General features: G+C 44.7%; 2 protein-coding genes across 3 annotated transcripts; one reads left to right on the top strand and one right to left on the bottom strand.

The window, feature by feature from the left end:
* Window positions 1-5,337: 5,337 nt before the first annotated feature.
* On the bottom strand, window positions 5,338-6,490 carry LOC114855419 (adenosine receptor A1-like; the record flags this gene model as incomplete). The annotated part of the gene is made up of 2 exons (XM_029150571.3): window positions 5,338-5,968; window positions 6,162-6,490. Coding segments are annotated over 2 exons (960 nt in total), but the record flags the coding sequence as incomplete, so codon positions are not given.
* LOC114856349 (adenosine receptor A1) lies at window positions 6,397-13,141 on the top strand. Of its 2 annotated transcripts, XM_055509149.1 has the most exons (5): window positions 6,397-6,507; window positions 7,445-7,668; window positions 8,320-8,804; window positions 9,165-12,368; window positions 12,463-13,141. In XM_055509149.1, the coding sequence occupies exons 3-4, from the start codon at window positions 8,449-8,451 to the stop codon at window positions 9,799-9,801; spliced, it is 993 nt and encodes a 330-aa protein (XP_055365124.1). In that variant the 5' UTR covers window positions 6,397-6,507; window positions 7,445-7,668; window positions 8,320-8,448; the 3' UTR covers window positions 9,802-12,368; window positions 12,463-13,141. The 2 variants fall into 2 exon arrangements, with proteins under 2 accessions (XP_055365124.1, XP_055365125.1); XM_055509150.1 differs by having other exon boundaries at window positions 7,445-8,804; window positions 12,460-13,141.
* The last annotated feature ends 53 nt before the right edge of the window (window positions 13,142-13,194 follow it).

Raw genomic sequence — 13,194 nt, 5'->3', positions numbered from 1 at the left:
TCAGAGCCAGCGCCTGTGTTCCCGAACGCATGTGGACTCGGTATCTTTAGCGGCGGGGTGCGTGCGCGAGCAGAATTTCGTGACACGCTGGTTTCTTTTCCTGCCTCCCTTTCTTCTCGCTGTCGCTCCCTCTTGGCAGCGGGGTGAAAGTGGGCAGGGAGAGAGGAGGGCATGGCCCAGAACGCGCTCCAGCCCCAGCCCCAGTTCGAGTGGGGCTGTTTTTCGGTGCACTGCTCAGCCTGTCCCTCGTCTTGCAGGCTACAGAGGAGGGATGTGGAAATGCACTCGCGTCTCCTTTCGAACCCCTTTTTGTTTTGGGCTGGTTGGGTTTTTTTCTCGGCGGGTAAACACTAGCCTGACCTGTGCAAAAAAAGCCATCGCCTACAGGTATTTCAGATTTTTGATTCTGCTGTTGTTTGGGCCGCGATGTTCCTCCCTGTGTTTGTGTCTCTTGCACTTTTGCTGCTGCCTTCCACGTGTTCGCTTCCCTCGCGTCCAACACAGGTCGCCACCATTTTTGCTCGACTGAGACGCGCTAGAATTTTGCAGCATAAATTGTTACAAGCCTTAGGAGTGCATTTCCATGTTCCGATGACCAGTGTGTTACGCGGCGATGCTCGATAAACACAGGTCGAGATTAATATGAGACTTCAGTTGTTGTTTTGTTGTTAATGTAAAATTGTCTAAACTGTCTAAAAACATTAGAACATTAGAAGTTTTTCTTTGAACTTAAATTCTTTTATTTTATTTTTTGTTTTCCCTTTTGCAAAATTAGCTTCGGACATGCTGGAAATGACAGACAACACCAAAATGGGCCCAAAGAGCGTCTATGCGTAACACAATGAGCAACGCAAACTTTTTCTTCTCTATCTCTTTCAGGAAAATCATATCATTCCGAGCCATGAACGCTGCTGTTTGATAAACCTGTTCAAAAACCAATATGAACCAGGTCCCTCTGTTCCAAGCCTCGTTCTGTACGTGAAGGGGCTTGCCTGGTAAGACCTCAGGGGCTTCAGTTTATTTGTTTGTTTTTTTAAAACATGGGCGACAAATGAAACATTCATTTAAAACCAGATCCATTTCCCAAAACATCGGCAGCTTCGCTGCACACGATGCAGATTTGCCGCCAACGCATTCGTAAACATTTGGGTCCGTGCTACTTGACGTGTAGCTGTTTACGCTTTGTTTGCATACAGGCGACGCAGCTTCAGGGCTTCTTGGTTTTGGGCATGTGATAACAACAGAGCGTGAGCGTGGCACGAATGTGAGCTGAACGGAAAAGGGTGAATGAAGAAAAATATGGAGGAGGGAGCAGGAAGGATTGGCAGCGGCGCTCAGGGAAAATGAACTTATTGCCTCCTCCCCCTCTCCTCAGATGAACTCGCTATGCAGCTTGATGACATGTTGTTTGGAGCCATTCCTTCCTCTATTTGCGTTTCTCTTCTTCCTATGGTTAGAGCGACTCTGCGGCTTCCAGGATCAAAGTCTTTGTGTTATTTTTCTCGGGGTTGCTTTTAACAGGTTGAACTGCATGCACACATTCAGCGCTTCCTGTTTGTCAGTAAAAAGGCGTCATGAGCCATAAACCATCTGATCCAACTGCTGTCAGCTCCGTATCATGAGACAACCACTTAAGGCCGCGGCAGCAAAATGAAGTGCACGCAACGAAAAACCACCCGGTCCGGCTCCGCCAGCGTCTGGGCATTTGTGGAAAATTAGATTGGCAGGTTTCCTATGACAGGATCCAGTCCAGTATGATGGCCGTTTGGTAAACAAACACTTTTAGGTCAACATTGTACCGACATCAAGCAGCAGATTTGGAGTTTAGTCACTGTTTATCTAAAGGTCTATATTTGCTTCGCGGAAGTTCAGTCGAATATGTATTTATGTGACCCAAAACAAGAAATGGGGCCAGAAATATTCACTTTAAACAGCAGACTGGCCTCATACACTAATAAAGCGTTATTCCTTATTTTAAATATGTTGACCAATTATTAGAAAGACTGAATTAGACAAGACAAACCAGGCAAATACAACATTTCCTATTTAATACCACTGTCACACAAGGATCAATAAGCAACGCTTGCGTCATTATATTTACGGCTTAGAGGCGGTGGGGTAGTTGTTAATTATAGGTTTGGCAGTGGCCTGCGATAGACGCTGACCGGTCCAGGCCGCGTCCCGCTTCACTCCCCCACCGTTACACGGATGAAGCGCTTCATCTGGGACTGATGTGTTGAAGCCACGAAAAGAGAACAGAGAGTCAGACACCAAACAGGAACGCGGCAAAAACAAATAAGGAACTAAAAAAGAAAGCGAGCGCTTTGCAGGGCTCCTATCGAGGCACTCTGCAGTTTAGAGTATCCAAATGTAAAGAAATAGAAACGACTGCTGCCAACGGCTGCTACACACCTGAACCACGTATGCAAACAGACGTCAGCTGTTCGACGCTGTCTTTGGAGGTCTGCTGACCTGCGTCTATTACGCAGGACCTGTCACAGATGATGAACGGAAACAAAACCAGTTGTCCAACATATGGCCAAAGTCTGCCCACTGGAACAATGGCCCTTTAGTCTGAGCTCTGAACACCTACAGTAACGCACAAACACAGACACGCAGCGAGCATCTGGCAGCGCGGCGCCGCATTGTGTGGTGTCATCCCGTCGGTTCTGACATGGCGTCCTCCCATTGCTCGGCTGCCAGGGCCCCCCTCCCCCCGTCTGTGGTGGGCTCTGCCATGCTGCAGCCACATCACCCCCTTTATGTCTCATTGAGATTCAGCTTGGCACACAGACCGTGCCCGTTTCTTGGCACCAAGCGCTGGGGAGCGCTGCACAAGAGAAGCAACCTCAGTCTTTTCCCTCACAGTCGTCCCCCCGTATTCCGGCGACCATCTCGGACCAACGCCAGCTTGTAATGGGTATTTTTTTACGTGCCTTTGTCTGCTACATTATCAATTTGTTTAGCATCTGGGCAGAACCACTGGCGTCTTTTAGAAGTGAAACGTATCTTACTGTGAGACAGGAAGAGCTGCTCTGTGCATTTCTATGGGAGGACTGTGGGAATGTCTGCGAACGGCTTACTGGTTGTTGTGTGTGGGTCCAAGACGAAGGTCGAGGATTTCCTTGATTATACGCTGTCACAGAGCAGCCATTTTCACCATCAGCAGCAGTTTACTGAGAGTCTGATAATCACTTCCGGGTGTCAAAACAATCAGTCAACAGAATTATTGGTCACCTCCACTGTTGACGTCTTTGAAGTCCAAGTATTCATTTTAATACTGTTAAAACCAATAGGAGGATGAATGGAGACGCAGAAGGTAAGACTGACTCTGAATGATGACAGTGAGCGTCCAGTCGGAGCTTGTTTATGAATTACATGCAGGACCACATCACGTCTAACGCGTGATACACACGTAATGAGAAGAAAATCATTTGTTAAAGTCAGTATCAGCAGCAAAGCGTTGTGTCCATACAATGTGAACGTGCCATTAGGATCATGTGACAGGATGCAGCCGGATCTATGCACTGGATTCGCCGTGATTCGAAACAGATGGCCAAACACCACAAGATCACTTTTGACTTGTGGTGTAAGTTGTAATTACTGCAGCTACAGTAAACAAGGAGGTGCCAGTGCTAATTCCCAAAGTTAATAATGCACCATTAATGCTCGGAAAATGTATCTGTGGTCCACTCAACTTTTCTGCCTACAAAAGTTCAGTGCGTTTTTGGTTTCACTCCATCCCCTCGCCCCGTTTTATACCATTTACTGTCTAATTAATTCACCATCTCAATTAAGGCCCGCCACTCTCTGATGCACTGGTGCCTTTTGCTTCTGCCCCAGTGAGCACGCCCTGGTACCACAGCCACGCAGCCTGCCAAAACATTTCAATCGCCATCTGCATTAATTAGGACAAAGAGGAATTCAGAACTTTAATGAACTGCCTCGCCGATTCCAATGTCCATGGTTCACATGCTAATTTATGTAAAGCGTTGCCATCATTACCTACAAACAATGTTTAAGCTGAGTCAGCTTAGCCAACTCGTGCTTCTAAGGGTCCAGACAGCTCTGCCTACAGTAGCTGGGATGGTTAGCAAACTTCTTCATTAATGGACGTAACTTGGCTTTTGAAAAATTTGCACTTATAGAAAGGAGTGTTGCCAGACTACTTCACTCATGGGCTCAAAGGCATTTACATAATGTTTCTCTCTTTGTGTCTCACAGTTTGACCAACAAGTCTCTGCTGCTTCCTGCAGACGTATCTGTCCTTAAGGCTGAGGTAGTAGATTGAATAGTTGTGGGGTTTCTGTCCTCCCTCTGCGATAACTATACAATCTACTGTCTTTCCTAAGGAGACAGGCTGAGCGACGCCTGCGTGCGCATGGGGAACATCCGTGGACAGAGCAAATATCTAACAGACTAACAAGCATCAAGGGAAGACGTTCCAGACACAAGACTTAATAAAAGAGACTTAATAAATTAACAGAGGAACAGGTCAAGGTAAACAATGTCCAGAGATTGAAAATAGAACTTTAAGCATGTTATGCTTGACGTTGAGCCTAGCAAGGTGAGGTAGTAGGTTGTATAGTTTGGGGGATGGAGAAAATCCTACTCAGTTGAAAACTATACAGTCTATTACCTTCCTTGAGAGGTTCAATGAATGCTTGGAAAGAAGCTCCTTCTCTGTAGCTGAGCAGTGGAGAAGCCACTCTGATGCCATCGTGTGGTCAGAGTTAGAAAAAACCTCCACGTTTTTATGACCTACTACCTACAAAGTGTTGAACCTCCGGATATAGGTAGGTTCCTGTTTGCAGGATGCGCTCTACTTACAGGGTTTTTAATTTTTTTTATTTTGGGCGACAGAAAAAGACAAGATGCTCTGTGAATGCAACAGCACAGTCATAAGAGATACCAATGTGTGAGAGATGTTTCTTTGAAACTGGACAGAAACATTTACAAATGCTGGGGATGACAATAAAAACAATACAGACAATCTAACCTAATCTAAAGGTTGTGGTAAGGTGCCATCATCTGTGCATATAAGAAATGAGTCATTGTGGTTATCACAAGTCTGTGCTGCGTGTGAATAAAGCAGAATAAAAAAACATTATGATAACACATTATAACATGGAAAACAATGGTCTGCAAATGTGCATACAGCCTAAACTTACAGTAAACATTTAAAGTGGTTAAAAGAAACGTATGTACAGCAGGGCTTAGTTCAGCATGTCTGCTGAATTAATGATTTAATGAGCGTTCAGTCCAAAAATGGAACTGCTCCACAGTCACTCAAGTCGTTGGTCCAACAAAGAACAACACTAATGAGGAAACCTGCCTTCACTGATTGTCGAGACTGTTGTCCGTCCCCTGGCTTGTGCCGGAGTTTCCATTCTCCCGCCTACGTGTAATGTAACGTCTCCATATCTTCAGGTATGCCTCCCTTATCTTTTGTACTTTGAAAGCATAAATAACTGGGTTTACAGCTGAGTTTGCATGTGAGAGCAGGATGCCAACATAGAAAGCTGTTGGTGGGACAACATTGGGTTCACCAAAGAAAGAAATGCAGTTCATTACGTGCAGAGGGAGCCAGGACAATGAAAACAGAACCAAAACCAGAGCCAGAGACCCAGCAAGCTGCTTCTCTTTATCTAGGTAGTTCTGAGACTGTGTCTGAGTTCTGTTTCCTGGTTTGTCTCGAAGCCTCCGTTGAATGGTGTAGAACACACAGGCGTACAAAACAGTCATCACCAGCAAAGATGTCAGGTTGCAGAAGAAAAAGCTGAAGTAAACCAGGTAAGTCATGGGGATCACCGCTATAAACTTGCAGGTGAAAGTAGAGTTGCCTGTGTTAGACAAGGTTTCATGGTTGTACCATCCAAACATGGGAGCAAAACTCAGTGGGATCGCAACAAGCCAACATGCTGCTACTGCAAAGCAGGAATGTCTCTGTGTGACAGAGCGTTTGTACCTGGACAGAAAGGATGCAATTACTGATTGCTCAACTGAACATTCAGATCAAATATCAGTTATTGCCCTCAAATATTAAATATCAACAGTTCAGACATAAATTCAGCTTTACAGATTCATATTCATCAGATTCTTGAAAATTAAAAGCTTCTGATGCTTCTGTCCTGGGACAATAAATCATGAAATCATCTCACCTGAGTGGAAAATACACCCGGAGGTAACGATCCACTGCAATAGCCACGAGACACAAAACGGAGACCAAGGTGAAGAGGATGATGACGCAGCTGATGAAGAGGCAGCCGTGAAACGTGGTCTTGACCCGTCCGTCCACCACCACAGCCAGCGGTATGGCCACGCAGCCCACCATGAAGTCGGCCACAGCCAGAGAGACGATGAGACTGAAGGTGGGCTGTCGCATGCTTCTGCTGATCAGCACTGCCCAGATAACCAAGATGTTACCCAGACAGCAGCTCACGGCCACCAGCACCTCCACCAATGTGAACAACGCGTTCATCACTGATATTCACTGCTTCTCTGAAGGTGAGTGTGAATATTAGCCTGTCGTCTCGTTCATCTCACACTTGTGAAAACATTCGAGGAAGTCCTGAGCTATTCTACACTGAGACCTTTCTGTCAGTTCTGCAGCCATATTTATTTTTGGCTGGCGAAAGAGGAAATCAGACACTCTTTGTATACTGTCCAATAATCTCACTCAAAACACAGAAGCTGCTTCAGATTCCATGGTTTTAAAGGTTATCTTTTGTGTTGACTTTTTATGAGCTCTAATGTTTTATTAAAACTATTAAAACTAGGTGTGAGCATAGGTGCACGTTTGTCTTTTCAAAGTGCACCTCATACAAATGCAGTGAACAAGACATTGGAGAAATAATCTTTTGAACTGAGGATAGGACACGAATGAAAGATGCTTAATGAATGTATTAATGAATGCTTAATACACCAGGACCAAATGCCTGTTCATGTTACAGTGAAACGTCCACAGGGATCTCACGCTTTCAATACAAAACAGTGAATTTCTGCACGGCATTGGAAGGTGAGGATGAACAGCCCGATGGTATAAAGTCTGAGAAACACAGAGCATAGCAGTCATATCATTATGTCAGGTCTTCTTCTAATAAACAGATTTCCTTGGTGACGATGGTCCGAGAATTGAGAATAAATTTGATCATTTAAACCGGTAATAGAAATTTTCACCGTGGCACCGGCTCAGGCGGATCTCTGCACCATCATAATCAAATCCAGCACTTCTGTTCATGAATAATGATGCTGTTGTGTTTCTTCACATAATCAGAGAAACAAAAGGATCAACAAGCACATAATTACAAGCTTTAGGTGGAAAATCGGTGACTGAAGGTGTAAAATATTTTCTATACTACAGATTATATTATTATATTAATAATTAGTTGATGTATTAAAATGAAGGTAATATGTAATAAGTACATATTTCTATTCCAAACAGCTCGAGCAACAAAAATGATAACATGATCCAGGATGCAGTTCTGCCCTTGTCATGTTTGACGTCCATGGAGCTGTGCATCGTGTGGCGGACTCATACTCTAATGAGCGCCGTGGGATGACAGAGGCCTAATAAAACTGATTCAGAGTCTGCTGAATAGCGTTCCAGAGACTGGGATCATTGGCAGAGTCCTAAAACAACATCCTGAGTCATCACGTTCCTTAAAGGTGATCAGACCGAAGATGTTTACAGGCTGATTGAATCTGCTTCTTTAGACAGCGGCTGCTTCTCCCTCACACTCGCTGCCAAAGTCTTTTCATTCTTGGATGGACTGTATGTGCTCGTCTATAGGCGTGCTGCATTTTACGTGTGAGATAAAAAGAAATTAAGTCTAGAGTAAAAAAGCACTGAAGAATGATGACACAGTGATTAAGTGCGTCTGTGAAATGAAATATAGCCTTTAACACAGGAAGGAAGTGCAAATGTGAGAAAAAACACTGAATGCGAGAAAGATTAGCATCACAGCTGTTTGTCAGCATTTACTGTCATCCCACTTTCATCCACTCACACACGGCACACGCCGGCAGTTGTATTGCGTTAGGATCAAATTAGCTGTAATGCATCATCTTCGGCTGAGAGCTCTCAGAAGCCACAGTCAGAGCACGCGGGGCAGGAACGCTCAGGGTGAGCGCGAACGGCGCTGCAGGATTCTGCAGAAGCAAAAGTCCCTCCCATCGACCTCACGCCTCCGTTTCACTGGACCAGCCGCACATAAAAGAGAGAGAGAGCCAGAGTCTGGATTGAGACGCACGGGTGCCCGGCCGTGCGCCGAGCTGGAGCTCTACAGTCAGGACTCACCTCTCACGTTTCCATGACAGAAATCACGTGTAGGAGGAAGTCCATGGCCACGATGGGCATTTTAAAGCTGAAGCCAAGCAACACGTGGAGGAAAGAAGTTCCATCAAGCTTAAGCTTCTTTGCTATCTGAGCAGAGGTGACTGGAGGAAATGTCTTCTTCTCCCGGCATCGAACCTCGGGCGCATGTGGACTTGGTGTACATCTCCATCGAGAGCGCCATCGCCCTGGCCTCCGTGGTGGGGAACGTCCTGGTGGTGCTGGTGGTGTGCGTGAACCGCACTCTCCGCAACAGCACCTTCTCCTTCATCGTGTCTCTGGCTGTGGCCGACATCGCCGTGGGGCTTCTGGTCATCCCTCTGGCCATCGTCCTCACTCTGGGGTTGCCCACTCACTTCTACACCTGCCTCTTCTTCTCCTGCCTGGTGTTGGTCATCACGCAGAGCTCCATCCTTTCCCTGCTGGCCATTGCCATCGACAGATACCTGAGAGTGAAGATCCCGACCAGGTGAGGCACGCTTTAGAAATACTACTAGAGACATGGCTCATAGTTATTTATAGTACTATTAGCAGTGGCAGCCTTAAACAGGTCAATATGGGCTTTTAGCCTCAGGTGGAGGTTCTCGGCATGATGACTGACACTGCATCACATGCATCTCTTCCTTGTAAAAGACAAATCAATGGAGAGGGCATCGAGGCTTTAAATATATGAAAATGTCTATCCATTGCATCTGTCCATGCAAATACAATGAAAGTGACCGACACAGGAAGAGTTTCAGGGAATTTGGCGATGACCCAAATCTACCTGTTTGTGACAGTAACCCGTGTGACAGGAAACACGCCTGAGCTCTGTCTTGTCCAACACCAGGTACGCCGTGATAGTCACCCAGGGACGGGTGTACGTGGCGGTCTGCTTGTGCTGGATCCTCTCCTTTCTGTCTGGACTGGTTCCAATGATGGGCTGGAACAACCTGGACGTCCACGGGAACCTCAGCAGCTCCAGCGAGATCGTCTGCACGTTCACCGGCGTCATCAGCATGAACTACATGGTGTACTTCAACTTCTTCGGCTGGGTGGTGGTGCCGCTGACCGTCATGATCGCTCTCTACCTGGAGATCTTCAGGGTGATCCAGCTGCGGCTCAACCGTCGGGCCGAGGCCACTTGCGATGGGGACCGGTACTACAGGAAGGAGCTGAAGTTGGCCAAATCGCTGGCCTTGGTGGTTTTTCTCTTTGCTGTGTGTTGGCTGCCGATACACATCGTGAACTGCATCAGTTTCTTCTGCCCGAAGTGTTGGACCCCTCAGTTTGCCACTAACGTGGGGATCTTTATGTCCCATGTGAACTCCGCTCTCAATCCCATGGTCTACGCGTTCAGGATAAAGCACTTCCGCCTCACCTTGATCCAGATCACTCAGCGCTGCATGCTGTGCAAACCCTCTGCAGCCGCCTCGTGCTCCACCAGCACGCCGGCGCTGCAGGATAAGGGGACCGTGAGCCTGTAGCATGTGCAGGGAATTTGGTTCACTTAAATACGGAATACAACAATGAAGTGCTTCATTTCACCCACAGTGGGACATCTTAATATTCATCGACTGTGACTTCAAGAAGCTGAGCCTGCATCAAAGAAAAAATGAATCCTACAGTTTAGTTTTCACTTGTTGCCTTTTACACTGATATTATTTACTATATGTGGTACTGTATGTTAATATGTCATCTTTAAAAGACTTGTTCATGTATTTATCAAAATAGAATGTGCACATTCTTATTGAATATGCGAAGCTGACACTTCTAATTATACAGTGAGGAGATCAAAGAATGACTATTGGTATTTAATGCATATTTGGCCAAATTAACCAAAGACAGTTCACATTTCAGACTTACAGGAAGGTGAAACAATCCTTCCTGAAATGCCAATTAACAATAAAGCCAATAACCCATGTGAAACTAAGTCTGGCATCGGAGTAACTTGGCCTTTAGACTTTATCACAGTACGCAGGCATCCTTTCAGCCAATTCAGCAGGATCGGGCCGTATTTTAGGGCTTGTGGCAGTTGAAAAAGCTGTGAAGCATTTTTCTAAATCATCCATTGAGCCAGAAGTAGTTTATCTGAACTGTGAAACTTCATATTAAACTAATTTGACTTGGGTTAGTTCAATCGAGCACTGCTCTTCCACATTGATAGGTTACAGGTCAAACTCGGTTTCAAAGAACAACTTGGAAGTAATGATTAGTTCTACATGAACATGCTATCACACATCTATTGCATGTATGTATTCTATGTATTTAAGACTAATTTCAGGTCAATTTTAAACTGGGATCAAATTAAACAACTTTAGAACCATGTGAACACAGACAACCACCTACTTTTCATTGCTCTGAGCATCTCTGAGAGCAAATGAGTGGACGAGGCATCAAGGCTTTTAAATAAATTGAGCTGTCTCTGTGCACTCAAATAACTGACACAGGCATTCTGGCAGGGACCCATGCTACTTCTTGTTCCAGTTTGATCTTGATCTCAAAAGCCAGCACTTGTCACTACTGATGTCTGCATTGGCTGGCATTTCTTCAAACAATCACTATTGCGGTCTTGCATTGTCTGCAAATTCACCACAGTGTTGAGGACGGACTGCATGTGGCAGTCTGAAGCCGCTTTGACCACAGCCATCAATATATAGCTCTGAGTAGCTTAGTATTTAGTTTCAGTGGTGCTTTGAGCTAAATAAAAATGTCACACCACAGCTTTCTATTTGACAACATTTGTATATGAGGACAAGGCTCAGCTGGGAGAAATGTTAATATGCTTACGGGTATTTCCTGCTAAACTATTCAGATCATATCACACACCAAAGCAGGAAATGCAGCCTTGCTACTATAGTACAGCAGTATGTCTAATAATAAAGAAATAAATAAGAGTCTGCACACAAACACATACACCGGATGTTTGATTAGTCATGTGAACAAGAAAGGTGAGGATGAGAATACTGTATTTGTTAAGTAAGGTCGGTAATACACGGGCTTACAGGACCTGGGCTGAAACACATTTATGCAATAACACCCGGAAACTCTGCATCATCATCATCATCATCATACTGTATGAGAGATTTACCTGATTCACTTACAAAAGACCTTTCGCTCAAATTCGAACCCTAAAGGTCTAAGACAGATTTGAAATCATGGCCAGGTTTAACATAACTGTACATTAGCGTTTGCTAAGTGAGAGGGATATTTATGTTTAGGCAATACTGTTTTACATTAATTCACTTAGCACAGAAAAGTGAAAATCCGCCTTCATGAAATGCCAATTTAAAAGAAAGTCAATAATTTAAAATAAAAAAAAAACCTCTGGCAACATCAAGCCATTAGCCATTAGAGTTTCTCACGCCACACAGACCCGTTTACAGCTAATTCAGCTGGGTCGGGCCATATTTTAAGGGTCGTGGCAGTTGAAAGGCCTCTTAGCATTTGACTAAATTATCCACTGAGCAGCATTATGCGTAAGTGATTTATTTGGACAGTAGCGCTAAGTCTTCTGCTGAAGCTGCATCGGTCCTGCTTCGTCATCAGTTTGACTTCTGCCTGCTTCCTTTTACACTGCTGCTCATCCATTACATGAAGGTCCAGACTTTTTAAGGATGTATATTTAGATAATTTGGTAAAACTTACATTACACATATATATTTATTTAACTGATTTTATGTAAATCTGCTTCTTACTGTAACTACCTACATTAAGAATAATACTGTTGCATGGTTGCGCATAATATGATAGTGTGAAATGTTCAAGATGCAGCTTTTTCTCTGTTGTTCCCTGAAAAACGCTCGGTGATACGTATTTTACCATCTGTCACCCTCATCCTTGTTGAGGGATTTGAATCTGCTGAGTGTGCTCTAATCCCCAGCCCTCATCTTAGCGAGGGAGATGCCACATAATCAACCTGCCATTTACAGCCTTTGTAGCACACTCTCAGCTGGTGGCCTGTCAGGCTCTGGAGGGACATGGTGTAGATGTGAAGACAAGAAGCCAGCACTGTTTTAAAGCTTATCTCGATATTACAGCAGTTTTTGAGGAGGTAAGACGCATTAGTCCCAGATAGACTAAGACTTGGTACAAAAAAAGATCTGTCAGTGCATGAAAGTGCAGTCATTTTATCTTTTTACTAGTAGAGAGCTGAAGTTTGAGCGTGCAGCACCATCCAAACATGGGGGAACCAGACAGAGCAGAGGGTGACGTGGAAGGAGAGGACCCACGGGAGCAGGAAGCCCTGCTGCAAATCAGCAAACACACCGAGACGCGGCAGGCCTTTGCTTGGGGGCAGCGCACCTTCAGGGAGAAGGCCACATATTATGCAGATCGCATCTTCCTTGGGTTCCTGTTTGTGTTCTTCCTCATGCTGCTGTCAGAATTTGGCTATAAAATGTGGTACGTGATGAATATAAGGAGAATTGCAGAGTTTGTGGCAACCTGGCTCTCCACCCAGGAGAGACAAGAGGAGCGGCTTGAACTGTAGCTTTATGACAGAGCAGCTGTAATATGCACATTACACTCAACAACGCTGTTTGAATGATCACTTGGAGGTTTTAGACACACGTGGGATTACAAATGCCCACTACACAATCCATTTACGGCTGCATTTAGAAAGTAAGTATGTATTATTAATGTTTGAGCATTGTCTTGGTGGTGAATTAATGTGAAAATAAATTATGTATGCCTTTAATTGAATGTGCTTTCATCTCCACCTTCTGGTTGTTCTTTCATTTGTGTAGTTTCACAGCCAAGTCCAACGTTCTGAACAGAATAGCAACACACAAACACACAATTAAATTGGGCTAAGATAGACAATAATGTCAGTGGAAGTAGTTAAACATACGTACATTAAACATATTACAGCTGCAGGA

This window comes from Betta splendens, chromosome 5 (assembly GCF_900634795.4).
Source record: "Betta splendens chromosome 5, fBetSpl5.4, whole genome shotgun sequence".
NCBI classification, from domain to species: Eukaryota; Metazoa; Chordata; class Actinopteri; order Anabantiformes; family Osphronemidae; genus Betta; species Betta splendens.
Note: the sequence above shows the minus strand (reverse complement) of the source record. Positions and strands in the feature narration are given on the sequence as shown.